Raw genomic sequence first — 27,849 nt, forward strand, 5'->3', positions numbered from 1 at the left:
TCTCCCCTCCCTCAGCCGGCAGAAAACAGTGGAACCCTCCGGTAGAGGTGAGAGCGCAGATGTCATGAAAGCGACCGCAAGACCAGAGCGCAACCACCGACACGCCGACCGACCTCAGTCCGCCTCCCTGCGCCTCCGTCTGGGATGCTTTTAGCGCACAAGCCGCCTCCAATCAGGGCAGCGGTCATCGACGCAGCTCGTCGACATTCTTTGAGTTGTTAGTTGTTTTATTATTTAACAGAGGATCTTGCCTGCCGAGACGCCCCTTTTTCGTTTTAGTGTTTATGTTTATTTCTTCATGACTGCTGCTTTGGGAAGTGAGGCGCAACAGCAACACCATGCGAGGTAAGAGCACCAACTCCACGCACGCATGCATGCATGCATGCACGCGGTGTGGCGGGATCGTTACATGTTCTTGAAAGTTTATTGTGGGAGTTTTTTGTATGAATGTTTATTTGTATGTTTTAGCTCGCTAGTCGATTTCACTACGATACACAGCTACGCAAGTATATAAAAGTTTATTTCCGCGCGTCAAATGAGCAGGTGAGCAAGTCCACGCATGAGGGGAAATTAAAAGTGGCGCCCGGTTAATCACTTTTGTCAATCACTTTAGTCAATCCATATCAGCTCGCCAACCGGAAATTGCCGCATGATGGAAATACAATTTTTATTCGCCTTTGGTTTGCCTTGATGATTTGGAGTTGGGTACAAAGTTTATTGGATGTTCCAGGGCCATTTGTCCTGAGGTCCACTAACCCATTTCTCTGCAAGTTGGCCGGCATGTTCAATTTCAACGTCAAAGTCAAGTTGGCTCTCTCTCATTCCGCGTCTTTCTCACTCTCTCTACACGCGCGCATGCACTTACAAACACACTCACAAGCCTGCGGACCGCCACTTACCAATTTTTTTTCTCCATGTACAGTGTTCGACATAAAACAACATTGTATATTGTTTGCAGTTGTCGCACAGTTACAGTGGGGCCTATTTGGAATGTTAATATCCCTTTGCGGATTTAGTTTTATAGGGACTTTTTGCGCAATTCAGGCTGAGACGAAGTTGAACTTTATTAAAATGCGTTACTGCAAAACAATTATATCAAACCTCACTAGTTAAAACATCATTTTAACGGTGTCAACTATACTATGCACGTGTTGTGTGGACATAGCCAATAAATGTGATCATTATTGGTGTAGTGAATATTTACTATAATTCTTTAAAATACAACACTGAATTATTCAGTTAAAAGACTCATGAAATTGGTTTGCTGTACAAAAATACTATATATATATGTATATATATATACATATATATATATAGTTTATTTATTTTAGTTGAAAAATAAACAATAAATCTCAACAGCAGCAGTGAAATCCATTGCAAACATTATCCAAATTGATACAAAATTATAAATAGCCCTCAAGCACCGCATCAATAGGATGTATGTTCTGCTCACTGTCATGATTTATGTATTTGGATGTCATTTAACATTTTCTGCTGCTGCTGCTGCTGCTTAATGCCACCACATCCTTGAGCCAGAAAAAACAACAACGAAAAAAAAAACAGACAAACATAGCCCACCTCCTTTTCTGTCATCTTCGACCAAACTCCTCTGTCATGCTCCTTGCATTTGTTTTTGTTCACATTCTAGCGACCACTGTTGCGCATGGGAGGCTTCAAGGGGGGGTTCTACGGGAAGCTCCAGCTTTCACTTTACAGCCGCGGTTAGCAGAGGAGGCCCCTGAAGCGTCTCTCTCACCCCTCTTTCTCCATCTCTATCTCTCTCCAGCTTCCTCTCTCCCTCTGCACGCCCGAAAGGGTTTTGTCAGATAGAATTAAATCAGTGTGGGCTGAGCGCCCCCCACTCTCAACCTGTGTGTGAGTGTCTCTCAGCTGCCCTTACATAGAAATGTGCTCACAACCACAAGGCTATAAAAAATAGAGGTCTCTCATGTGCCGTGGTAATTCTCATTTAACAGTAGCCACAACATCTGAAGTTCCGACTGACTATGATGTCACTCTTTTGCCGGCCAAGGAAAACAAAAAACTGCACACGGATCCAGGAATATAATCGGAGCCTTTTTGCACTTCAAATAATGCGTGTTTTACATTGTGCCTTCACAAAATGGTATAAAAATGAAAAAAATTTGTTTAACATCAACCTGATGCTTGACTTTTTTAATTTTGATCTAAAACCAAATTTACATTTTCCTTCCTATTCATATACCCAAACTATATATTTATAGGAGTAATACTAGTTTTATTCATCTTGTGTGGGACATGTTTGCATTTGCTGCAACGTCAGACAAAGTCTTTGTGCCACTTGGATGCACCTAGGTCAAAGAGTTCACCATGAAGTAGCCGAAGCGGTGGGGGTCTGTAAGGCGGGAGCGGGACAGTCAAAGCGCCATTTGATCTGCAGTGTCTGGCGATATGTCAATCAGAATTTCCCACACTCGGGAAACGATAGGATGATGAAAAGAGAGGAACGCTCCACTCGTAAGGTGAAGTCGAGATAAGGTCAAAAAGTGCCACAACAGGTGGGGTGATGCTGTAAAATACATATTGCAAAAGATGCTATTCACTGCTTTTGTTCCCAAAGTGCTCATACGCACAGATAGATAGCATCTCTCAACACACACACACACACAGACGGTCAAATACTACGCATGACGGCTTCATGCCAATAGAATTAGTTTCATCCTGTTTTACTGTGGAGGCTTGTGCATTGATCCGTCCGATTCCGAAGCATCCCGGGATCGATTTTTCATCAAATCCAACGGAAGCAGTCTGTTCAGATAAATCTATAAGAGTGCGTCACTCAGATGACATTACTTCAACCATAGCTCAATCCTGTAATTTAAGATGGTTTTTTTCCATATTTTCATACAAAGTGAGATGTATAGACCATACTGAATCCAAACAGACAAAAAGAGCGCAAACGAAAACAGGGCTGAATCGAGATTGTCGGAATCCCACTCCGGAGACATCAAATAATCTGCTACTTTATTTCATGCTGTGAAATATTCAATGTGCACTATTATTGGAGGCCTGAGTGGTCTGTTGTCTGACTCAGTTAGTGACGATTGTGTTGTTTATTGTGCGTTTGTGCTGACTAATGGCGAGTGTTATGTAAGAAGAGAGGAGAGATTACCCCAAGCCCATGCAAGGCCACATTGTTAATCCCTCAACGCAGCCCTACTGACTGAGCTACGGCTTGGATGCTGTTGCAACACACATGTGGGACTCATGTCCCAATAGCCAACACATACCGCGTTTTGTGCGTGTGTGTGCGTGCGTGTGTGTGGCCCGATGGCACTCCTGTAGTCCCACTGAGCCGCTATCATAGCTCATGTTTGTTTAGCTTGAGCTCAGCATAGACTTCATGTTGGTTTTATCCCGCCGTCGCTATCTCGGGGAAATGAGCCGAACGCTGTCCCCCTTCTTTCCTTAGTCTCTCTCTTTTCTCTTGAAATCTTAATACACATAAAGCGTGGGCTATATGGCACACTTGAGTTTGTGTAGCCACTTTATAACTACATCATAAGGGATTTTCAGCACTGAACCACTCCGAAACTAAATCTGCCTTGAAGTCATAAGTCCTCTTATGCCAATTTTACTGATTTTAGTGAAGGAAGAATGTCTACAGCAATATTCAATATTGGCATTTTTCTCAGATTTAGACAAAAGTTTGTTTCTTCTTAATCACAAATGTTTTACTAGAAGAAAAGCTTTGGATGGGTAAAAACACCTGCAGAGTAGCTGAACAGGAAATAATATATTATTGTTTGTCCATAACTTTGCGTAGAAAGAAAGTTATGAGAGCCCAAATATAGTCGAAAAAGGAAAAGGAGGGTATGGAGTGTTACGGCAATTATTGTTTTCTTCTTCATTTCAACTCAATGTCGTGTGAAATTATTTCATTATCTGCACTTGTAGATGAGCAGATTTGAGGTGAAGAAATGCTAAAGCAGGCATTTCAAGTCTGTAGGTGGAAATAAAAGGAAGGGCAGGAGAATGAGACTGAGATAAGAAAGGAGAGCAATTAAAAGTCTTAAGGGTTACATAATAAAGTAAGCGTGCACGCATGTGTGCTTAAAGAAGAGGATGTTTAGTTAATTTGCGTCAAATACACATTGTGTCTAAATGCTAGACATACACACGCATACTGTTATAGATACCGTGATTAGATTACATTTGCAAACGGTAGTTGCGCTCAGCAGTGAACAACCAACGCCTGCCTGCACCCATAACGGTGGCATCCAAAGTCCACTCTTGGAAACTGCTGCTTATCCAACACAAAATCAGATTACTCCATTGACTGTAGGTTTGTGTCACTGTTACATTTCTACCTCCTTTTATGAATATGCATAGCTACACATTGGGGATCAAACATTTTATCATGCACAAAAAGTCATTTCTTAAGAGGAATTTATCCGCCACAAGTTAAATACAATTAGTCGCTACGTGTAATTTAAAATCAGGCCTCTGTATTTAAAATCATACCTCTGGATGTTTCTGCTAACTGAAGGTGTTGTGTTGGCAGGTGCAAAGCTTGCACGTCGCAACAATAAGCCTGTGATTTAGCCAAGTGCATCTTTTCTTAATGACAAAGATTAGCCTGTTTTAGTGCTTGTAATCCCATTGAAGAGATTCTTATTAGGACTATCTTTCCTTCTCATCATCCTCTCCTCTCTCTCTATCGCTCTCTCTTGAGCAACCTCACTCAGCCCAAGTTCATATGTGTGCGTGTGCGTGTGTGAGAACACACACAGTTGACGTGAGGTCTCTTATCATTCCTTCGTAAAGGGAATGAAATTATGAAACCGAGACCGCTGCTACTTTTACTCACTCGACTCCAATTTAACGTTGATAATGTATTCTGTTAAATCATGCCACTAGAGAGAGATCGAGAAATGGAGAGAAAGCAGGTGAAGAGCAGAGCAGGCTGTGTGTGAGTCTTTGTGATCAATTTGCCTCTGCCAGAGATGCCCCTGGGGCCACTTTGGGGAGAACCTTGTTAGGCTGAGTTAAATTGTTGCCCGAGGCGAGCTATTAGTGGCCATCCCTGAGAGAGGACACACACATATATCGCATGCTCTCGCACTTAAACAGAAAGGCACACGCATGCATTCAAACACACACTGCAGCTCCAACGGCCTCTCTCATTCATATGCCCGCGTTCACTCTGGCTTCACTCGCAGGAATACATAAACACACAAGCAGCGTGGAAGAATCCTAACTTGAGGCAGTAAAGTGTCAAAAGATTCAGTTACTGGAAAAAATGGCTTTCACAGTCACAAGTGTGAAAAAAAAAATCAGCTAGTTCAACCAAAGTACGACAAATACCTTGGCTAAATCACTTAAGGATTATGTGGGCTGTGTGCAATTTCAGCCCATTTAACTGTGCAGTCATTATGGTCTTTTTTTGTCGTGTCTCTAAGGAAGCCAACAAGTTTCTCCCAATCAAGTAAACTTTTTACAGATTAGAGTATTTTGACACCCTTGGATACAAGATTTGGTTCAAGGTACGAGTTTGAAATGGATACCACCAGCACCACTATTAGAGTAGTGGGATGTCACTCAGCCAGTATTAACAAACAAAATGAGACTGAAAACACAATTTGACATGACTGTAAGAGATAGGACATAAACTAGACTGACACTTTATTTGTATTTCAATGGGTGTCTTAATATGCAGTAATTTGTGCATGATAAAATCATCTTATGGTCACCAATCGATGAAAATGAATTTCATTAAATGATTTTTTACCATAAGATTTTCTGGTGTTTTTCAGATATGTGGCCCTTTAAAAGTGCTATACAATTCAAATATATTATTATTATTATCATTATTAAATACGAGCCTTATGAGGTGCTTTATCGGACCGAAAGTGTTCAGGCATAATTAAGTCCAACTTATTTTCTTCCTCCTCTTCATCTTAAAATTTCATATTTCTCGAGTGAATCGCAACGTCCTACGTGGTTTTGCATTGGATACACAATTTTTTTTCGCACCCAGTAGGCCTTACTCAGAAAACTCCCTGCTTCAGTTGCATTTACCAGTTTAGTCAGTCCTTCCAATTTATGCAAGAAATTAAGACTTTTCTCTTTGTCTTTGCATGCATGTCGCTTCCTTCGCTCATATTAGTATCTCTAACCTTTCTTTGGCTCTCTGGAATAGCCACCTTTTTCTCTCCCTTCCCCCCTCGAAGAAACACACACGGACACACACACTGTCAACTACAATTAGACTCAAGAGAAACACCATAGGAGGAGCATTGAAGGAGGATGAGGACATGGCTAGCGCCAACAAACATTATTTTCCCACCCCAGGAGGGAACGACCTCACTCAGCGTGTGCAAACATCTTCTGCTGCACGTTCATTGCCTCAATCCAAGCAAAATATGGACACAACCACCCCGTCGGTGCACACGCACGCATGTGTGCTGATGTGAAGAGCAAATCATGACAGTGAGCGATACAAGACAGAAAGCCATGTGCGTGTGCTGCGTGTTCATTTTCATGGCTGATTTCAGGATCCTAATGACCAGATGCAGACCTCTCACACTTGGACCCGTTCCACCCTGATGCGTTCACTCGGTCCTTAAGGAAAGGTCAAAGGCTGTCGGGGTCCTACGGGGTCACCCAGGGGATTGAAGGGCGTGAGTGTACGTCTGTGTATGAGTGTGTACAGTGGCCATGAGAGGCAGATCAGAGGAGGCAGATGGGCAGACTTTGTGTGTGTGTGTGTGTGTGTGTGTGTGTGTGTGTGTGTGTGTGTGTGTGTGTGTGTGTGTGTGTGTGTGTGTGTGTGTGTGTGTGTGTGTGTGTGTGTGTGTGTGTGCGTGTGTATATGTTTTGGGGTAGGGGTTGGGTTTACCCTGTGGATTTTTTCCCACGCCTCCTTCTCCTCTTATCCATCTGAGGACACATGCTGCATTGGGTGGGAGACTGAGTGTGTGTGTGTGTGTGTGTGTGTGTGTGTATGTGTGTGCGTGCGTGTGTGTGTGTGGGGAGGGGGGGGAGAGGGGAGAGAGGGGGTTAAGCATAGAATGTCATACAGTAATGTCTGTTTTTTTCCCCCAAAATGAGCTCACAGTAATTTATGCATTCGAGCATATCTGAATGTGTTGCAAATTTTGTGCGCGTGCACGTGTGTGTGTGAGAGCGAATCGATGCACTGGATAACAGCCAGTGGCCCCCTTCTGTTCCCTCTCTGTGGTATCCAATCATGCTGCAGCACAATATTCTTTGAGCAAACTGCAGCTGATCCCAGACCTGCTATCTGAGCAATTACCCAGAGTGCTTTGTGGCTGTATGGCAAGCTGGACAGCCTCATGCCCTCTGACACACAGCATGGGGGGTTAGGGCAAGCGAGTGTTTTTTTTTTTTTTTTTTTTTTATACATATGTGTGCACAGACCGTTGTGCCGGGGGGCTTTGGTGACGATGGATTTCACGGGGTTGGGAGAAGCAAAATGCTGGATGGTCTCTGAGACAAATCCATGGTGGAGGGTCTAATAAATGTGTTCAGTCACCGTACATGCTGTAACAGTGTGACAAAGACATGTTTGGAGGGACCCGGCGGGGGGAGGCAAGCTATTGCTGCTGTGTGGCATTATGATTATTATTTTAAAAAACAGCAGCCTGTACACGCTCTCAAGGATGTTTCAAACCTCATGTTAGTGTGGAAGCAGGTGTTCTCCGTGAGTCAATATCTGTCACTAAATACAGAGAATGGAAGCAATCTGACCAAATTGTAAAGTTGTGAGGTGTACTACAAAAACTGGAAGCTGCTTTTTGCCTCACTTCTGCTTAGTGTATCAACCACTCTCGTAATGAAACCAAAATGGGGAGCTGGAAACGTTGCAGTATAATGACTGGTAAACACAAAATGTTACTTTTCTTATGCAAATCAAATGTTTGTTTCTGGATTAGACAGCCAGTTCTCTTTAAAACAAGTTACACTCTGTTGCATTACTATCATGTCAGACTATTTATTTAGTGCTATGCACAAATCGAAGGCGACTCGAATTGAATTGAGAATCAGCCGTTCAAAACAAACGAATCACAAATTTTGCATTTGATTCAGAGCTGTCCATAGCATATTGCACGTGTTTAGATGTGTTTAGATGATCAGTGTAGTATTGTTTTCAATACATACTCTCATTGACTGGGAATTAAAGTAAAATGAAAGAGTTGTGAGGTCTATCAGGCGTGCCGCAAAGTAAAATTTCCGATACAGTATACATTTATAAATGCACGGTGTTCAAACACAATGACAGACGCCCGCAGAAAAACACAGACGTCTGCGAGGCGAAGAACACAAGTAGTATGGATGATTGAAAAAAAATGATTGAAAATGAGTTTGTCAAGAAGAGCACAAAGTCCAAAGTTTTAGATGTTTCACTCAGCAAGTGAGCCGACGTGCTGCTCAAGTCCATTTGAATCCATCGGGAGAGGAGCGTTTCATTGATTTTAATGGGACAGTAAGATGTGCAAACATGAGAGGAGACACAGGGGAGATAACCCAAGCAGTATTCTTATGCGCTATTCCCAGAAGTGTGACTTAATTCACTTGGCAATCACAGCAGCAGAAGTTTTTGCAGTGTTTTTCATCATCAGCGGATGGGAAGAAAAAGCTCGTTCCTCTCTTGGCTTTATACGACAAGGAGTTCTTCCGTGAGATGGAAATAGATCATGAAATACAGAAACTGAGATGATTTCCAAGTCACACAGCCACTTACAGCGTGGAGGAACACTCAGAGACGTGCGGCAATGTCAAACAGAATGAAGTGCGGAAGGGATGGCGAATAGTGATAAGATAATTCCGAGTGCGTGAGACATCTAAGACCAGCGGCAGACTTGTTCACATTTAACAAGCAGGCTTCAGGGGAGGGAAGGAGAAAATGTCGATCTCCTTCATTCTGCCACAAGATAGTATCTCGTTAACTTGGAAAGAAACAATTCACATTTTTAATAACGTAGAAACACCACCCACAGCCATCCTCTACGTACAAGTCACCCCCTGGGACCTCCGGAGTTTTGTTTGCCTTACTGAAGTGCCTCACGTTGGCAAAAGTTAGGATAGAAAGTGATATCAACTGTTCCATTAAACGGGGAAACTGCAGCACCCAATTCACTCCATTTGTGCGCTATGAGTTGCTCTGGGAGCTTTTCTCTTTTGGAGCCATCCCGCAGGCTGAAAAAATGAAACATGCATGTCCAGTCTGGCTCTTCTCAACAACACACACACACACACGCACAAACAAGCTTTACATGCACAGCAACATCTAGTGGACTGCATTTGTAGTTACATGATGAATATGGAATCTTAATTCATGTCACTTCATTTATGTACATGCATTTCTGTTCAGAATCCCTTATAAGCGTGTGTTTTAAGATGAAACATTGTAAAGAAAGCGGCGGCCTGCTTTTTTTTTTCCCCCTAGTAGCACATTCCCCCTAGTAGATAATTAGGACTCTATTTAAAGAGGGGCAGCCCAGGAAATACACAGGAGAACCTCACTTCATTAAAAATCAATTATGATAATGCACGTGCTAGTGTAATATAGATCTCATGGCCACAATCAGCTATACACACACACACGCACGCACACACGCAGCGTTAACAGCACAGCTATCTGGCCTTGTTATTTCTGAAGTTGTCTTTCTCTTTCTCTCTCATGAGCTTGAGACTGATCCTCCTCTTAGCTGAGGAATCGCCAGCGTTGCAGTCCTGCTCTTACATAAGAACCTCAAGATAAACATTCACACTCCCGGTGGTCAACAGGGCTGTCAGTCACTGAGTTCAGGCGTCCTCCCCACTCCCTAGCAGCAACGTATCCTCCAACTGTGATACTGCTCTGTATAACTTCCTGAATTCCACAACAAAGCTCCCTTGCTCCATGCCAGACAAATCATAAGCAAGAAATAGGGACTCCACACCTAAATTTTACAACGTTTGGAATTAGAGGAGAAACACCTTCAAAAAACAAGATTCCATCGATTTAGAGCCTTATCAGGACTGAGAATCTACACAGATGAAGGGTAATAGGCCGAGATGAGCTAAGTATGTAGACACAAATAGCAAAAGAGTTTTTGAATCATACACTAGTAGCCTGGTACGACTTTTTGCCTCAAGTACTTCATTGTAGAAAATCACCAAGTTTGTGTAAAGATCAGTATAACTTTTCAAATAAATACAAACCACGGTTTGAGCACACATAAATCTTAATTCTGCTTTAATCCATCCGTGCAGCCGAGGTATAAAAAAGCAAGGATTGTCTACTAAAAGGAAGAAGTGGGAGTCCTTCGCTTTAGCAATTCCTAAATCCTCGGCAGCCGTGATAGAACGAGACGGGAAGGGGGGGTGCAAACGGGATGCTCGGTGACATCACTTCCTTTAAGAGTGTGACAGCTTAGCACATCATTGCTGCGACAGCTAGACGAGTGCAGCGAGTGGGTGGTCACCCTGGCAACAGCAATGCTGTCATGACCGTATCCCCATATCCTACCTGACAGTCCCCGCTGGCAATGAGCACATCACATGCGCACGGTCCACAATACGCACACCCACACACACATTTGCAAACACGCACACGTGCCATGCACATACTTCACTGTTCTTGTCTCTTTATTTGTGGAAAAAGTCACTGGAACACAAACGCTCACTGAAACAATGCTCATGCCCACACGCTTGTGCTCCTTTGGGCATATGTACGAGTACAAAAAGGAGTACAATCTCCCAGAAGACATGTGGTGAATATAGATGTATTGTAATCACTGGAGCAGAGTTGTCAACACATGCTCATACAGACATAAACCTTTGCAGGAAATCAATGTAAATTTACAGTACATGTATCCACGTCACAGCAAGCAAATGTAGACAAAATAAACTGAATCATAAAATCAGGTAAGAGGATTGAAAACACCAGACATTAATGTGAATGAGACATAACAAGTCTGGATGGTCCCAGACACAAATGAGACATTTCAAAGGCCATGTTCATTTTCTACCCCATCCATGTGTCAACTGTGCGTCGTCTGCTCTGACCCATTTTAAAGCCAGTTGGGCAGGAATGGGTGGAAATGGGTCAGGTCTTGAGCTGCACCACAACTCACACCATGAGTGGTACTAGATTTAGTTTAAAAAAAAAAAGTGTGCAGCCCTCCATCAAAAGACTAACAAGTCCAAAGCAACAAAATGATTCATTTTTTGCCTCTTGTCCTAAAAAGCACTTGGATTATTTCGAGAAAAATGACATTTGGTTTCCCAGTGGACACAAATATTAGTCAACTGAAAACTATTGTTGTCCACCACATTGTGGAATTACTCATCTGCATACGAAGAGTTGGAGTAGAAAGACCACTTAGGGTGCAGCAGTCCCCGTCCATAACTACTCAGTCGTATTAGACAGAAGTGTTTCCAGTGATCCGCATGTGGGATTATCCAATTATACACACTGAACACTCGTTCCTACACACAATTATTTTATTCGTGAGCACATATGAAATGTAACGTACTATTTAAATATTGGCTCTGGATAAATATACGTATGACGCATGGAGTCACTTTTTTATTTGATACAACCTACAGTTAAAATCGTACAGTAAGGTAACATTAACACTGTCTGAGAAATATTATTTTACTATACTCATTGTACTTTACAATGTTGTGTTGCATCACGAGTATACAGTAGTTTGCAGTTTGACAGCAGAGGTTTTGCCCATTTTTGTGGGAACCCACGCAAATGGCACATGGATGGAAAAGCAACAGGATCCTTTCGGACTCCAGATTAATTTCTTGAAAAAATAACGTAACTTGCTGAACAATGCATGGATTTTACTGGTAAATGGATGGATATTTTAAAACAGTGTTCAGCACTACCACCATCTTGTTGGGAAATAATTTAGGATTAGATAGGCTGTGTAATCTCTTTAGAGAGTGTGCCATCTCAGCAGACAGACCTGCCTATCACTGCATACATGTGCGTATCACTTAGCAGGAGCTGCAGCTTTTGCTTTCCATTGACTATGGAAGATAGGCTGAACTACACTCGCAACAGGTGCGCTTGTGTGATACAGTGAAACAGCTTCTGTTGTTTTTATACTGTGCCTTTGGTTTTGGCTGCACATGGAGCTGCCTATACACAGTGAGTAATATTTTAAAAGGGAAACAAATAAATCTAGACTTTAAACAGAAAAAAAAACGTCGTTAAATAACTAAGTGCGTGGATTGTAAAGGAAAGGCTGAAATGTGAAATTTTGATCGAGTGAGTGAAAATTGGCAGGTAGTGATGTAACATCTGTTTTTTTCATTACGGGTGACATTACGAACCCGCAGGGGTGGTTCCTTCAAGTGGAGCACAAAGAAGAGACCCACAATTAATGCTGCCTTGTCACCAAGGTGTTTGAGTGTGTACTTGGGAGCAAGCATACGCTCCGCGATGTTGCAGTCATTAGAGAAACTCTTGCAAAGACGTACACAAGGTCTACATGTCACACTGCCCTTGTGAAGGTCTTTTTATAACGCTTCGGGGCTTTACAGTCAATTGTCATTTAAGTCCTCTCACTGTGCTTTACTTCACCCTCACATTTGAAAATGTTTCTCTTTGCACTTTTTTCTGCTTGCAGCTCAAATCGAAGTAATACCGTGCAAAATTTGCGGAGACAAATCATCAGGCATCCACTACGGAGTCATCACATGTGAGGGTTGTAAGGTAAGATTTCACAAAGTGGAAGACAACACAACATCTCAAAAGGAGTTTGTATGTTTTGTTCAGATACCCCGAGTCAGTATTAATGCATTGTGTTGACGTGCAAACAGGGATTCTTCCGAAGGAGTCAGCAGAACAACGCATCCTACTCCTGCCCCCGCCAGAGGAACTGCCTCATCGACAGAACAAACCGCAACCGATGCCAACACTGCCGCCTTCAAAAGTGTCTAGCCCTAGGAATGTCCAGAGATGGTGAGGCCCTTTTGGTCTACAATTTACAAGTATCTTGTACGGGAAATGAACAATGCTGACATAAATGCATGAGTAAAACAAAAGCTAAATCACGTCACAATTCTAATCCTGCATCTGGCATCTCTCTGCCCCTCTTCTTTGTTAGCGGTGAAGTTTGGACGCATGTCAAAGAAACAACGTGACAGTCTGTATGCAGAGGTCCAAAAGCATCAGGCCCGACTACAGGAGCAGCGGCAACAGCAGACGGGGGAAGCGGAAGCTTTGGCACGGGTTTACTCATCTAGCCTAACCAATGGACTGTCAACCCTCAACCATGAGATTGGGGGCACTTATGCCAATGGTCACGTCATTGACCTGCCCAAGGGTGGCCACGCTAATGGTGCTGGACTTCCAGGGGGCTACTATGGGATGGATTCCACCCAGCCGTCTCCAGACCAGTCAGGTTTGGACATGTCGGGCATGAAGCACATAAAACAGGAGCCAGTCTACGACTTGACGCCAGTGCCCAACCTGTTCAGCTATGCTGGCTACCAGGACAGTCAACTGGGACACAACAACGTCAGCATGGGAGAACTAGGTAAAGATCACGTCAAACACACAAACCCAAGTGACAAAATAGGTGACAAATTCACAAATGCTCTAATCACTCTTAGATTGTATAGAAACACAACAACAAATGCATACAGAACGAGTGTACACGCAACAGATAGCAGATACTGAATTGACTTACCTCCTCTCGCCCAGACCGCATTGCTCAGAATATCATCAAGTCTCATCTGGAGACGTGTCAGTACACCTCAGAGGAGTTGCAACAGTTGGCCTGGCAAACACACTCCTATGAGGAAGTCAAAATGTACCAGAGCAAGGTGAGTTTCCTTTTATGACACTATTCTCCTTGTTTGATGTGAACAATTTAGATTTAGGGTTTTCTGTGGAGTTTTCCCATCGCTCCCCTCCTAGTCATGCATTGTACTCTGATTTGAGATGTCACTTAATTCATATTCTTCATGAACGATGGCATGCTTAGAATGTATTAAATCCAATTACAAGATAGAGATAACATACCCAACTTTCTTGTGGTCCGGTTTAGCCTCGGGACGTGTTGTGGCAGCAGTGTGCCATTCAGATCACACATGCGATCCAGTACGTGGTAGAGTTTGCCAAGCGCATCTCAGGGTTTATGGAGCTGTGTCAAAATGACCAGATCCTCCTGCTGAAATCAGGTGAGTCCACTTCTGTTTGGTCTCTTACTCCACCTGTATGCACAAAGAAGAATTTCAGGCTCCAACGCTAGCTCTGTTGTCCGTCTCTCTCAGGTTGTTTAGAGGTCGTCCTGGTGAGGATGTGCAGGGCATTCAACCCTCTCAACAACACCGTGCTTTTTGAGGGGAAATATGGAGGCATGCAGATGTTCAAAGCTCTGGGTAAGACTTAGATTAGCTGTACATTTTTGAATGACAGTCAGGGCCAATTGAAGGAAAAATGTCCTGTGAAATAGTCGAATTCCTCTGAGCATGAAGGACTACAGTAAGAGTAATGACATTATTTCTCTCCTCTGTGCTTGCTTTCAAGGTTGTGATGACTTAGTGAGCGCAGTGTTTGACTTTGCCAAGAGTTTGTGCTCACTGCAGCTGACGGAGGAGGAGATCGCTCTCTTCTCGGCAGCTGTCCTCATTTCCACAGGTCAGTGAACAATCACTGATTGTATTAGAATGAAAGTAGCGCATTCAAATTTCAACAAATTGTCATCGTAGTGCAAATCATTCACAAGAATATACAGTGTCTGTCTACCAAAAATGAATTCAAACAGACATGCAGTAAGATGTAACAATTATAATATTCTTTCGCGCTACAGATGTAGGATTTCACGTGGTATAAATTGGCATTACACTCAGTGGCTTTTTAATGTATTAATACCCAACACAGTGTAAATCAGCGCCTGGGCTTTTGGTATTTTTGCAGATGTACACGGCTTGAAATGTGTATTTTGTGCCATTATGGGTGTGAAAACAGTCAACTTACTTTGCAGCCAATGGAAGTGAATCCCCTTTAAATTGGTCACGCAAGTGACGCAGTTTCACTTGTCGGAAGCAGAAACTGATTTATTGGTGTCAGTGCAGGGGATCGAAGCACACAAAGATTGTTTATGTGAGGAAGTGCAAGCAGACTTCCACGGGACTGATTTAAAGTTGGCCAGGCACAGATCACTGCTGTGAAGTGGGCCGCAATCCACCCTGATTGTTCGTGGTGTCTGTGTGTGACTCTCAGAAACTGTCTGCCTGCGCCTCGATCAAATGTAACAAAATCGCCCTATGCAATCTTGCATCAAAACTTAGATGTAGTTCCAGCAAACGTAAAGCCACCAAATTGTCAGGTGCGCCAGGGGGCACCTGCCATAATCCCAAACAGATAAAATGAAGCTTGCAAAAGAAGGAAAATCAAGAACGTCTGTTTTATGCCAGGATCGCAGCTGTGCTGTCTATGAATACAGAGCCCGTAATATGCACCTTTCCGGTTACTCTGTAAACAACTATGGAATAGTGTTGCACATGAATAATAAACAAATCTCTTTTCAGATCGGCCATGGTTGATGGAGCCCCGCAAAGTTCAGAAACTCCAGGAGAAGATCTACTTTTCTCTGCAGCACATTATGCAGAAGAACCACATGGACGAAGATGCATTGGCTAAGGTAAGACAACCCATCATATCCGCAAATTGTTTTTCTTTTTACTCAGTTAATATGTATTGTTTTAAAAAAAATGTAATTTTTTAAATGTATGGGAAGTGAAAACGCCTGAAAACCTGTTTATGTTATCGTTAAGTCACAACTAGAGGTACAATTGAACTTGTTGTATTTTGTTTAAGATTTCCTATTCAAATATGAATTTAGTAATAGAAAAAGTACATGGTGAAATAATTTTCATCAATGCATTCATTTTTTTCCATTTGATTGAGAATTTAACACGTGGATCATTTTTCTTAAACGCAGAATGTGCATTTGTCTATTTTCGTGGTTGTCACGTTTAACGCAAAGGTCAATGTGCCGCATGCTTGCCTTTATGTCAAATGGGATTTGAACAACCAGTGTGATCTCAGTCACTTTGAGAGCACTTCCTATCCGATGCCCTGTATAGTGCATTGATCTAACTATTTTTCTTTTCTCCTCTTCCCTGTCAGCTGATCAGTCGTATCCCAACACTGTCTGCTCTGTGTACGCTCCACACGGAGGAGCTTCAAGCTTTCCAGCAGCTTCATCCAGAAACAGTCAACGTTCTCTTCCCGCCACTCTATAAAGAACTGTTCAATCCAGACCCGAACTCTGCCATGTCCATGCCCAAGTGACTGACTGCCTATTGCACCATTGCAACAAACAATTTCAGTGGAGGAACAAAAGAATACAAGGACAGCTATGTCTGACAAGACGACATTGGTAATATCTACCAAGTTCACAGCTCCTCTTGTTTCATTTGAGACTGGGGAGGTGAGTGGTCATCCGACAGAAACTTACACTTAGCGCCAACAATACGTACTAGGAATGTCCAGCACTTGTCCCATCCTGTTCACCGATACAGTCTGAAGAATGTATATAGAAATGAAACATGCCCCAAGCCACAACCTGAGCAGGGGTTACTTCTTGTCTTCTGACCAGAAATGTACAGACTTTAAAAAAAAAAAAATTCTAAGAACAATTTATACTGTTCGTCTTAAAATATCGGTACATCAAATTTATTTTACATTTAAAAAGAAGAACCCTTTTGTTTAGATTTTTCTCCGAAATGAAGAAATAGTTTTAAAAGGCTGAATGGGGGAGGGAACTGAGGAATTAGAAAAGCTATTGTAGATATTCTCCTAGTACAGAGCAGATTCCAGTATTACTTCTGTTAAAATAAGTTAGTCCTAATTTAAATATACAACAGTCCACCGTGGCTGATTATTCCTTGTCTAAGTGTTTTAATTTTAACGGATACTTTCTTGTGTACAGAATTTGTAAAGTTAAGACTTGTAAAGGAATACTGGGTAAAACTGGGAGTCGATTTTCATTTGTTTATATATAGAAGCCTTGTCTGGATTTTGTTCATACGTATAGAAGGAACAGCATCCTTCTGATGCAAACATGTAGAGATGTAAAGAAGAACATATGATGGATTAACAAAAAAAAATAGCTACTTTTCAAGATGGATACGGTAATATTCTATATTGTTGCTGCAATAACTGAATCCAAAAAGCTGGATTGCTTTTTAACAATCACGAAGAAACAACCAAGATGAAAATGCAATTTCAAAATCAAACTCATGTCTTTGTCAAGAAAATTCCCATAACCGTGCCCCATATAGTATTCTTTGTATGACAGGGCACTGACTTCAGGGTGGTGGGAATTTTTTACCACTGGAGAGCAAGATGAGAAATGAAACTTAATCTTAATTTAAGGTAACATTCTAATCTTCAAAGACCTGAATTACTGCTGTATCTCCTCATCCCTCCCATCACTATTTGCACAATCGAGTCCCTGGACATCCTGGGCCACTCCGGGCTGTGAATATGAAGGAACCCAGTGAGCAATAACTTTTATCCTGCCTTCTTTTTTTTTTTTAATCTTTAAGATTTCCTTTTCTGTTGTTTGGAACAGGGTAGCAATTTCTACTAAAATGCACTATATTAGAAGGTACTAAATTCCATCACAGGCTGTTTTTAGTGTTTTAGCAAGACACCATATGGGCTGTGGTTAGAATATACACAGAGCACTGGTTGCCAGATATGAACAAAAATCATTCTAAATACCAATGATCACTTCGTAAATGAAAACGTACACAGAAAAACGTGATAGACAATCAATCAGCTTTGCTTTTTGTTAGCAGTTACATATTTATTAGCACTTACAAATGGACATTTTGGTTTTAATTGTTCTGCCTTAATATTGGTTTAACTTTAATTTGGCTGCTGAGTAACAAATGCACACTGAATTTTTCAAAGCAAGGACACTTGCATGACAAGTACAGAGTTGGCTTGAAAGGTCTGTGCAGTCCTGCTTTTAGCCACTAGATGCTCCATATGCATTATTTTTGGTCAGGAATGACAAGGCTTCACCTAAATTAATTGTTAGTATTGGCACCAATTTAGGAAAGCATTTCAATTAATTATTGTACAAGTGTTTCAATTATGTTATGTGCACAAAAAAAATTGACATTTGCTGAAATTTCAATACTGTTGTTTCTTACACAGTGGCCAAATGTAATGCTTGCTGTATGCATGGACATTGTTATTTGTTAAATTAATTCAATAAATATGGATTTAGTTAATTCAACCTCTCACCCCACAACCCAGATCAGTGGCCAGTGACTCTGTAAGACAATCAATCACTTGCTCATTAAGGCTTGATGCACTACATAGCATCTCTCAGGGAGCAAGTCTTTTCTGACTTTGCATTAGAAGAGGGTTTAATATTTTTGCAAATTTATGAGAACAAAAGTTTTTAATGAAAATAGGAATACTTTTTGCGATTAAAAAGCAGCATATGCTAGCAATGGAATCTGCCCAGACAAGGCTTTGATTAGTGCGAGCGTGCGTGTGTGTACAGGGCATGAATTCACTGTCCAAATCTTATGTCCAGATTTTATGATAAGCATGGTGACGTATAGCACAAGGAGAGCTCTAATTGCTCCATATCAGTGTGCTCTTGTCATCAGATGCGTACACTTATGTTTACTGCTTATTTTGCTGCTTATGGGACCATGTGGGAAGTTCACTGGCAAACTGTGAATCATGCAACATCACAACGCTGGACAGTGAATTCCAACTCTGAAGTTTTTGTGTGAGATGTTTTTATTTTCCCTTGTTAGACTGTGAATCAGAGAGGTGGGATGGGGTTGTGAGAGGATGTGCTGGCAAAAACGAGCGGTAACATAACACTGTAAGTAAGACACTGTAGCAATAAGAACTGGAGGCATTTACTACTGCCATGTTTGCATTGTAAGATTATTTTTTATTTTATTACTATTTACTGTTATTATTGTTCTTATTATGTCTACTATTCTCTATTACTATTAGCCTATTGTTGTTCTGTTCTATTTGCATGACGTTTCATTGCAATGAAACATTTTGGGCATATTGGTGTTTTGTCACCCTTCTGGGAGGGATAAATGGCAGGGTGGGTTTAAAACGGGATCCAGAATTAAGTCAGCTCTAAGTGATTTTCCAACAATATGAAGGACTTCTAAATAAAATATTATTATTTATACACAAGGAATTTAAGAAATACTGTTCAACTGGGTGAAAATTCTTTTTTTTTTTTTTTTTCTGGAACCTTTGAATGTGTGAGTTGCTATCACCAGTCAGTGAACGGCCCATTCTGTACTGGCCTTATTGAACCGGATCAGAGACTCTTACGTGCATGCTGTGGGGGGAGGCAAACTTTTCTGAATGTTATGGAGTCTGTTTGTTCAGTGTGAGGGACTGAACTCAATACGCCTTTACCACTCCATCAACACAGACAAAAACAGTACATTTGAAAACGCACAATAAAACTAGTCAACATGATGGCTCAGACAAAATGCACGGACATTTTAATACACTTGTTTTTTAAATTACATTTCCTACACGTTGTCCAAGACACTAACTACACCCATGAAACCATCCTTACCTTTCTTAAAAAGAACCCGAGTGTGTGTGTGAGAGAGACGGAGGGAGATACAGTGAGACTGAGACAATGTTTTGTCTACTGATGCTTTTTAAACTTTCTCGATGCATTACACATGCGTGCAATTCAAATAGTGTTGAAAATTGTTAATTTATTTTTTAGAATGTCTGCGTGCAAGCAAGAGCAAATCAAATCAAATGTAGCAATCTGTAAACAATACCTATAAAAAAGGTATTTGGCCTTACAGAATCTCTTTTACACAGGACTAACAAAACAAAATTTAAAAGAAATTCTACATACAAAAGGAAATTTTTCCTTTTGTTTTCAAAGTGCCATAGCTAGTGAGAAGAGGAATGATTGGAAGTGAGCCGCAGATGCTTTACTGTCTTGAGTTCACTTGAGAAACCAATCATAAAAAGAGTAAACTCAAGGAAATGTGCATTTGAATACACTGGCAAACAGTTTTTACATTTGATGCTTTCTTCATTTGGTCATCTAGGACTCTGCAGGACTCTGAGCTCTGACTATCAATCCATGAGCGCCTCTGTACAAACATTTTCTTTTTCACATCAGAATGATATTATGCGTATGCGTGAATGCATGTATAAATTTGCATTTAATTGTGTCGTAGACACCCACGTTACGGATTAGAATGGGTTGAAGTTCAGAGCTATGCAGGGCCCTTTACTGAGTCCTCCTTTGATATGTATATATATAATGTGAAGGTCTGAAGTGATTTTGTTAAATTCTATATTTTATCGCTTTTGTAGACATTTTGTTGTGGGAAGAAAAAAAATACAATAAATTTTATGGGTGAAATTCTGCCTCGTTTTTCTTTCGTACACGCACATGATTGCTTATTTGAGCATTTGTATAAGGCAAAAATATTTTACCAGAGTTGTCTGTGCAAAAGCTGCAATATCAGCATGTCATTTTTTCCCCCTGCTTCAAGGGATAAAAGTAACATGATGCTTTTAGCCTAGACGTTATTTTCTCCCTCATCCTCTTGTTCTGTTTCCCCTGGTGTAGGTTCTGCCTCACCGCTGTTCTTGCATGTGTCCAGATGCCTCCTTAAAGCTGAACAAGAGATACATCAATAAGCGACATGTCGCTTCAATATCATAGTCATTAGCACAAGAAAGAGAATACTGACAGGGCTTAGAGGAAGTCCATGCTTCCATCATGAATAATTTGGTTTGATTTGTTATAGAAATCTTGGAGAGGACATAAGAGGAGGAAGAGGAAACACAACGTACCTTTGAAATATCAAAACAACTGTGACTGTATGTTTGTGTGTTTGTTTGCTGCACTTGTTTGTTTTTGAGCACAGTTCCTTTCCGAGCAAGTTATCCTCTAGATGCTGGTCTCGTGTCTACCCAGAGACATTAATTAATAGCTAATCAAAGCTAATGTCTCAGCAGCACATTGCCAGCACAAAGACATGATTAATACGTAATCAAAGGCGATGCAGCGCAAACGCACAAAGCAGAAGCCACCCCCAGCCACCCCGCCTCGAACACCACAGTTGTTATAGAAATAAACGAACGCTCGCAGCTTAATTAGCTGGCTGTTGATATGTGTTGTCTTCATTTGAAGTTGTTGGGGATTTATCTCAGAGCCAACTTTGGCCTCCTGAGTGACAACATTGAGGTGACAGTGCATTAATACATGCAACTCTTATTTTCTCACACATTGTCTCCTTCTCTGATTTTAAATCCAAAAGCTCTAACCTGAGAGGCCCAATGTGTGGCAGCAAGCACCGCATGAGTGCTTTTGCAGAAAAGCATTGATGGCAGATTCTCCAAGATTGTCCGGGCCAAATAACATCTCGCCCATGCTGCTACTGTGCAAGGAACAGAGACAGCAGTAAAGATGACAATTACGTTTTAAGTAAAACTTGCGTGAGACAACCTCCACAGAACTTGAGCTAAATTAAGTTCAAGTTGTTGTAATACCTGTGCATATCTGCCATAATGACTGTTGGATCTGTCAGCTCCTCACCGACTCCTGTCATATGAAATATACACAATTCGCAAAAAGGTAAGGGTGCTGCCTTTTGGCTGAACTTTCTGGATGAACCTGAATGGACTATAACCTTTTCAAATGAACTTAATTTGACCTTCTCTAAAATTTTGAATCCACATGTCCACCTGGTAAACATCACCATGACTTTCTGTACCCCCTCCAGTCTGCCTGTATCTTTTCCTCAAACTAATGGTGACATTTAAAGCTCAGTGGCTACTTTCCTCTGAGAACATCGTGTTAGAAGCCTCCTGACGGCAAGATACTTTTGTTCAATTGTTCAGTGGCATCTTAAACTCAGAATACTTTAATTGAACTGGGAAGTTTACTTTAAATTTATTCAGCCTCTTGTTAGAGAACAGCAAGTTGTGAAAGTTATAGTGCACTCAACTATAGCTATATTACATTACTATATGTGACAAACACTTATAGGTTAGTGAGACCCACCCACCTTGTACATCAAGCACCAGCATTTCTCTGCATGAATACTCATAGGTCCAGTGTGAGAAGGCGAGGAGTAGCTCTTCCAGTGAACAGGAAGGTGTGATCTCCTCTCCTGTGTTGTTGTTGTACTTTTGGAAGTTCCCGGACATGTTTCTTTCAATAGTCAGCCACTGGCCATTTGTATGCCAAAGGACCAATGATACGTCCAGAAATCTGGCAACATTACAAATGAATACAGAATTAATGGTGTGTAAAAGCGCAAGTAAAATCCCACAGCTGCACATACTTTGGTGAATGTTTAATGTTAGGAGGCTTGATCTGGTTAAACACTTGCATCATCCTGTGTGCTGCCCTCTGCTGCTGAATCTCCTTTAAATACAGATACAGAATGTCCCGGTAAAAATGGCAATGGACAATCACAGGTGATTACTAGCTGAAAGTAGTATTCCTGTCACGGTCAACAAACCAGAAAGGAATGTAAATGGCCCAATTTGCCTCCAATTGGTAGTCTAAATTATTTTGTACCTTTAAGACATTATGAACTCACCCTCAAACAAAGATGCAGCGCTGTGCTACCGGAAAAGTACTTCTGCCATGCAGACACCACTTCTGGTCTGAAGGCTTTCACCACATATACCATCCCAGGAATAAGCACATCCTGTTCGGCCCACGTGCATAGCACCCTGCAGCCCTGCCGCAGGCCCCCATCCAGTGATCCCTCTTCACTCGGGAGGGGCTGAAGCATTGCAGACAGGCCCCGTGAGGACCATGATGAGACTGTGCTGGATTCAGGGTCAGCCTGTGAGTGAACTTCCTCCAGGGAGTAAATGCTCACCTCTTCACCACCTACAAGAAATTAGAGAGCAAATGTAAGTGGAGGGAATAAATATTAGGATAATGTACCATAATTTATTTGTTTGATCATCTAAAATTAAAAAACAGAAATCATTTTGTGGATTGCATCAAAATGGGTACCCAGAATGGAAACAGGAGTAAATGGGATTGTGTGAGCCAGTCGCATCAGATTGTTCCTTTCCATGGCTGTTCACATACACAAAAACAAACAAATTTATTAAGGACATAACTATACTAATAATAGCTGTATTATGGGTGTAGAAGACAGGATACGTAAAATATTGTATATTATAGTAAATTAATTTCATTAATACCTGAACAATGTGAATACAACAAATCCGTGGACTGGAATGAGGAACTACCTGAAACAATGTCAGGACAGTAATCTCATGCTGTACAACTATTTTACACACACACTATATAATATAATATAATATAATATAATATAATATAATATAATATAATATAATATAATATAATATAATATAATATAATATAATATAATATAATATAATATAATATAATAAACTTATTTTACAATTACCTTCCACAGCAATAGCACTCTGCAGTCTAGAGTAGACATACAAATTTAGGTTTGTTGATTTAATGATCAACAGCCAAAAAATGTGGTCAGCCAAAAAAGGACAGTCAGACTTACGAAGATCTGCGACTCATTGATTTTGTCCAGCTGCTCCATGCTGAATGAGTGGGGCTCAAAGCATCCTGAATGATATATATTCCCCAAAAGTATAAAATAATGTCTACTGATACGTTTGGTTAGATTTACGGTACCTGATGAGAACACACTTGCTTCTGCAAATCCACGGGTTCAAAATCTTTAAAAAAATGTAACAACAACAAAACATTTTAAAGAACAACATTTGACAAATAATTATTGAATGAAATTGCATTTTGATACTCTCTCTTCACCAGTTTATGTGCTACACTTTGGCAAACATTTGCTGGCTGAGAGCTAAAATTAAGTATGCACTCAATGTATTCATTTAAAAAGCCCAATCGGTGCTTACTAAGCTGACTGAGGCTAGTCGAAGCTGACCAGCATGCAGGTTCTCCTTTCAATTTTTGCCATCTTTTCCAGCAAGCATCAGACAAAAATATATGCATGGTTCCCTATTGAAAAAAGAAAAAAAGAAAAATAACATAAGATACTGCAGCAAATATATGGGAATTGTTTTAAGTGCATGTATTAGGAAAAGACGTACCGATAATACTGTAGTTAATAATTAAATATTACAATATTGTAATATTGCACAAAAAAAAACACTTACATTGGCTGGGCTGCTTTCTTGTATTTTGACAATCTTTCTATTTGGGGTTTTTCTTCTGTTCAAAGCTTGGGGGAAGTCAGATGACTTAGACCACTCTGCAGAACAAATTATTACAGACACTCAGACCAAATTATTCAAAAAGGATTTCAAATAATTAATAAAATGCACTGAATTGGGATTACTATGTTCTCACAAGTATTTTGTGAAATGCTGGTCCAGAAACAGAAGAAAAAATGTGCAGACTAAAATGTTAAATGAGACGTGTCACATCTTACAGTCAAATATCTTGGAACATTAGTTCAAACATTTTAAATGACAATAGTACCTCTGCTCCTGCTCCACTGTAACGATGTGTCATCTCTGAAATTTCTTTTACCACCTTGCTTGTTCAGTACTTTGTTAAGAAAAGGAAACGATTCCCTCCGTGGAATTTGGGATCTTCCAAAGAAAGTCATATTCTCCACACTGGATGACAAGGATCTGCAGTAGCCATAAGGGTGGTCTCTTGACAGATAGCCCGACCTTGGAGACTTAACAAAAGGTCTGCTCACGGACGGCAGCTGGGTGTCATCCTGACGGAAGATACAATTTTCAAAATCTTAAGTGACTTTTCCAGGGTTAGAAAGAACATTGCTAGTACCAGTTCTCAATACTTATAAATTGGAAAGATGATCACGCACTCTGGACTCATCCACTATCTGTTCATCTTCACTGCCTTCCTCCTCTTCCATGTCAATTTCCTCACGATTCGGGTACAGGTGTGGATCACAGCTCCACATCTTATAATGTGGTGACTCCAGTCCTCCGTCAGCAATCTTGAAAGAAAGAGGAGACCCACAGGGGGATGTTCCACGTGACTCATAAGGTGTCTGATCAGTGAAACCACTCAGATGGTTTCCAACTCCATGAAGGTGCAAAACTGATGTACTTCGAGGGACACCCACACACAACTCACGAGGATGGTGAGCATCAGGCAACTGTAATTCATAAGGAAAAAAAAAAATCAGTTGCAGAGTTGAGAGTTGCAGAAAGATTACAAGATACCTCTTTTTCTCCCTCTTCCATTTGTCCTTCCCCTTCTCCCCTACTCCCTCTGATTCCCAGATGGGACTCCTGTGGCACATGTCTAAGAATGTAGCCTTTGATCAACGAGGGAGGAGTACTTTTACAAGACTTGCACATCAGTCGTCTCATATTTGACACATCGTACTCTGAGCCACCTCTGTGCAGAGTCCAGCTGTGAGGAAGAACGTGTTGGGATGTTGGGATTAGTTGGGACTGAGCCAGGCGAGCCTCCTCTTGATGTAGATTGTCAGAGGCAGAGAGCAGGGTCAGTGTGTCCACAGCCAGTGCTGATAGGTCCTGAAGTTGACCCAGCTGAGAGTCCAGTTTCGTGAGATTGTCCTGAATGATGTTGACCTTCTCTGAAATTTCCCCCACCATTGTGCACATCTCTTCGGCTCTATTTGAACACATACTGTAAAAATAAGTCTCTTGCGCTATAGCAGTACATCAATGTTTTTCTAAATTGGGGGAAAAAAGAGTTGTATTATAATCATTATAATAAATGTAGCTTAAATGGCTAGTTTTAAAAATCTATTTAAAAAAACAGAAGTTCCTGTTGTTGCACAGAAAGGAATACATTATCTTGAAATTTGTGACAAGCTTTCGTGGGCCTCAAGTTTCACAAATGAGCACTAAAGCAACATAGAATACGATACAAATTGTCAAAATCAAATATGGCACAAGCAATGATTTACATGAGTCAAAACAATTCAGAGTAGCAATACAACCTGTCTGCTGTGACTCTGATTCTGTTCATCTGACTGCTGTGGAGATCTTGATTCTTCTCATAGAGGTAGGCCTGTACACATTTCTCCTCAAATTCATGGAGCTTCTTGCGGTCATCACGGGCTAAATAGAGCTCTGGCAAAAGCATGTCCAACCAGAAAAGACACTGTAGTATGTACTACAGACTTCATAATCTATAATAAAATGTATCTGCTATATTTAAAATGAATGAAAATTTTATGTAGACAAACTCACTAAGTCCAGAGCTTCTTTCATCTCCCTCAGTATTTCCATTAAGTCGCTTGTAAATGGCTCGCAAACCAAAAGTCACATGACTGAGGAAAATTAGGGGAGGAGGCAGCCATGGTCTGTCCTGATAGGTCATTATGTAGCGATAGCGGTTGTATTTCCACAACTTATTGGATGTCGATGCCATATCAAAGTAGACGTTGCTGACAACAAAAAGACATTCTACAGGTTAAAAAGTATCTCTCGATACTCAAACTTTAAGTTGGACATATTTTTTGCTGAGGCACTCACTTAAAAAATGCAATGAGAATGTTGACCATGATTATGTACTGAAAAAACATATAGACAGCTTGAAGGAACGCCGTGAGAAAGGAGGCAGGAGCACACGGATGACCATCATCACAAGCTGTCAAGACAAACACACACATTAAAACCATCCCCTGATTGACCCCCAACACACACACACACACACACACACACACACACAAAAACTGAACCACTAACGATCTATCTCTGATGCGTAGACCTCTCCATAGATCATCCAGTAGGGCTGGAACACAACATCACGAGCTAAACTCCATGACGGGTCCTCATCTGGTGACAGGATAGCCTTCCTGGATACCCCAAAACTCAGCAGAACAATTGCCATCATCACCACAATGAAGAACATGTTCGAGGTCTGGATGGAAAGAGAGAAAGAAACAGACAAATAGTGATTAACAAAATATTGTATTTTTGAAATGAATGTGCATTAGGCTCATACATACCATTTTGGTGATCATTGTGAGGTAAGGACCAGCATGTTGATTGACAGCCAGTAGATCCATCACCCTGACAAACCAAAATATAATGTCCAGACAGTAGGCCAACCGTCCAACTGTCCGATATGGATCAGCGTGCCAACGCATCACCAAAGCAAACAGGAAGAGTATGATGGCAAGGAAGTCAGATAAGTTCCAGTACTCTGAAAACCAAATTTTCATTTTCTGACTCAGCTTCCTTGGTTCTGACATTAACACCTGATAAGGGGTAAGTGACAACTATTAATAATCAAAGTAGCACATTTTATCATTTTACACTTTGGTGTTCTCACCTCTCTGGTTTTCTCCACTGCTGTAGTCAATATGTATAAAATGACCAACCACTCTTGAACACCTGGTTCATCGTCCATCTTCACTAAGATGGTGTAGGAGAATAACATCAGGAAGGCTAAGTATGATATCTATGATGGACACAGTCACGAGAAAGATGAAGAGATTAAAAAAACAAAGTAAAGAAGCTATACAAGGCATTTCCATTCAAAATGCTTAAGAGTGCTTGAATGTATCAGAAAATGAGCAAATTAATATTAAAATGTACTTATTCCTGACAGCATGCGTGTCACCTACTGTATGGAACCAGAACTTAACGACAGGAGCTGTGTAGAATTCATAGAGTCTTGTCATCCAGGACACTATATGCAAAAGGATTGGGAAAAGGCCTTCCCACCGAGAACCAAGACGTCGGTCCTGGGATGGCAGTCCATGCTCTGCATCCTTCTTGGCCTGTAATTTCAAAATTGTATGGCAATTAAGGCATTCCAAGTATGCTTTGAT

General features: G+C 41.0%; 2 protein-coding genes across 5 annotated transcripts in view; one reads left to right on the forward strand and one right to left on the reverse strand.

Annotated features, from left to right (window-relative positions):
• rorb (RAR-related orphan receptor B) lies at positions 1–20,423 on the forward strand. 3 transcript variants are annotated; one of them, XM_088376200.1, is made up of 10 exons: positions 1–345; positions 12,636–12,721; positions 12,829–12,970; positions 13,116–13,547; positions 13,715–13,836; positions 14,061–14,193; positions 14,287–14,394; positions 14,543–14,653; positions 15,547–15,659; positions 16,148–20,423. In XM_088376200.1, the coding sequence occupies exons 1-10, from the start codon at positions 339–341 to the stop codon at positions 16,310–16,312; spliced, it is 1,419 nt and encodes a 472-aa protein (XP_088232326.1). In that variant the 5' UTR covers positions 1–338; the 3' UTR covers positions 16,313–20,423. The 3 variants fall into 3 exon arrangements, with proteins under 3 accessions (XP_088232326.1, XP_088232325.1, XP_088232327.1); XM_088376199.1 differs by lacking the exon at positions 1–345 and adding an exon at positions 12,007–12,154; XM_088376201.1 differs by lacking the exon at positions 1–345 and adding an exon at positions 12,011–12,067.
• Positions 19,736–27,849, reverse strand: part of trpm6 (transient receptor potential cation channel, subfamily M, member 6) — a 16,114-nt gene continuing 8,000 nt past the window's right edge. Inside the window, exons 19-41 of one of the 2 annotated variants that reach the window (XM_088376196.1) lie at positions 27,643–27,798; positions 27,348–27,476; positions 27,022–27,273; positions 26,759–26,933; positions 26,546–26,660; positions 26,261–26,457; positions 26,008–26,140; positions 25,259–25,676; positions 24,895–25,191; positions 24,540–24,786; positions 24,215–24,309; positions 23,954–24,056; positions 23,718–23,761; positions 23,584–23,648; positions 23,470–23,495; positions 23,240–23,287; positions 23,046–23,111; positions 22,618–22,916; positions 22,357–22,439; positions 22,078–22,283; positions 21,560–21,611; positions 21,335–21,447; positions 19,736–20,681 (exon numbers count right to left, since the gene is read on the reverse strand). In XM_088376196.1, coding sequence (XP_088232322.1) covers positions 20,584–20,681; positions 21,335–21,447; positions 21,560–21,611; positions 22,078–22,283; positions 22,357–22,439; positions 22,618–22,916; positions 23,046–23,111; positions 23,240–23,287; positions 23,470–23,495; positions 23,584–23,648; positions 23,718–23,761; positions 23,954–24,056; positions 24,215–24,309; positions 24,540–24,786; positions 24,895–25,191; positions 25,259–25,676; positions 26,008–26,140; positions 26,261–26,457; positions 26,546–26,660; positions 26,759–26,933; positions 27,022–27,273; positions 27,348–27,476; positions 27,643–27,798 — 3,417 coding nt within the window. In that variant the 3' untranslated portion in view covers positions 19,736–20,583. The remainder of the gene's footprint in view (positions 20,682–21,334; positions 21,448–21,559; positions 21,612–22,077; positions 22,284–22,356; positions 22,440–22,617; positions 22,917–23,045; positions 23,112–23,239; positions 23,288–23,469; positions 23,496–23,583; positions 23,649–23,717; positions 23,762–23,953; positions 24,057–24,214; positions 24,310–24,539; positions 24,787–24,894; positions 25,192–25,258; positions 25,677–26,007; positions 26,141–26,260; positions 26,458–26,545; positions 26,661–26,758; positions 26,934–27,021; positions 27,274–27,347; positions 27,477–27,642; positions 27,799–27,849) is intronic. The other variant, XM_088376198.1, reaches the window with a different exon arrangement.

The sequence above is a fragment of the Syngnathus floridae genome, chromosome 5 (assembly GCF_059516105.1).
Source record: "Syngnathus floridae isolate MCC-2025c chromosome 5, RoL_Sflo_1.0, whole genome shotgun sequence".
In the NCBI taxonomy this organism is placed as follows: domain Eukaryota; kingdom Metazoa; phylum Chordata; class Actinopteri; order Syngnathiformes; family Syngnathidae; genus Syngnathus; species Syngnathus floridae.

Bases quoted from the DNA above. Each gene is read 5' to 3' on its own strand.
- rorb (XM_088376199.1), top strand. The intron at 13,548-13,714 runs GTAAAGATCACG...CCTCTCGCCCAG, and splicing joins CGTCAGCATGGGAGAACTAG to ACCGCATTGCTCAGAATATC. The intron at 14,654-15,546 runs GTCAGTGAACAA...ATCTCTTTTCAG, and splicing joins AGCTGTCCTCATTTCCACAG to ATCGGCCATGGTTGATGGAG.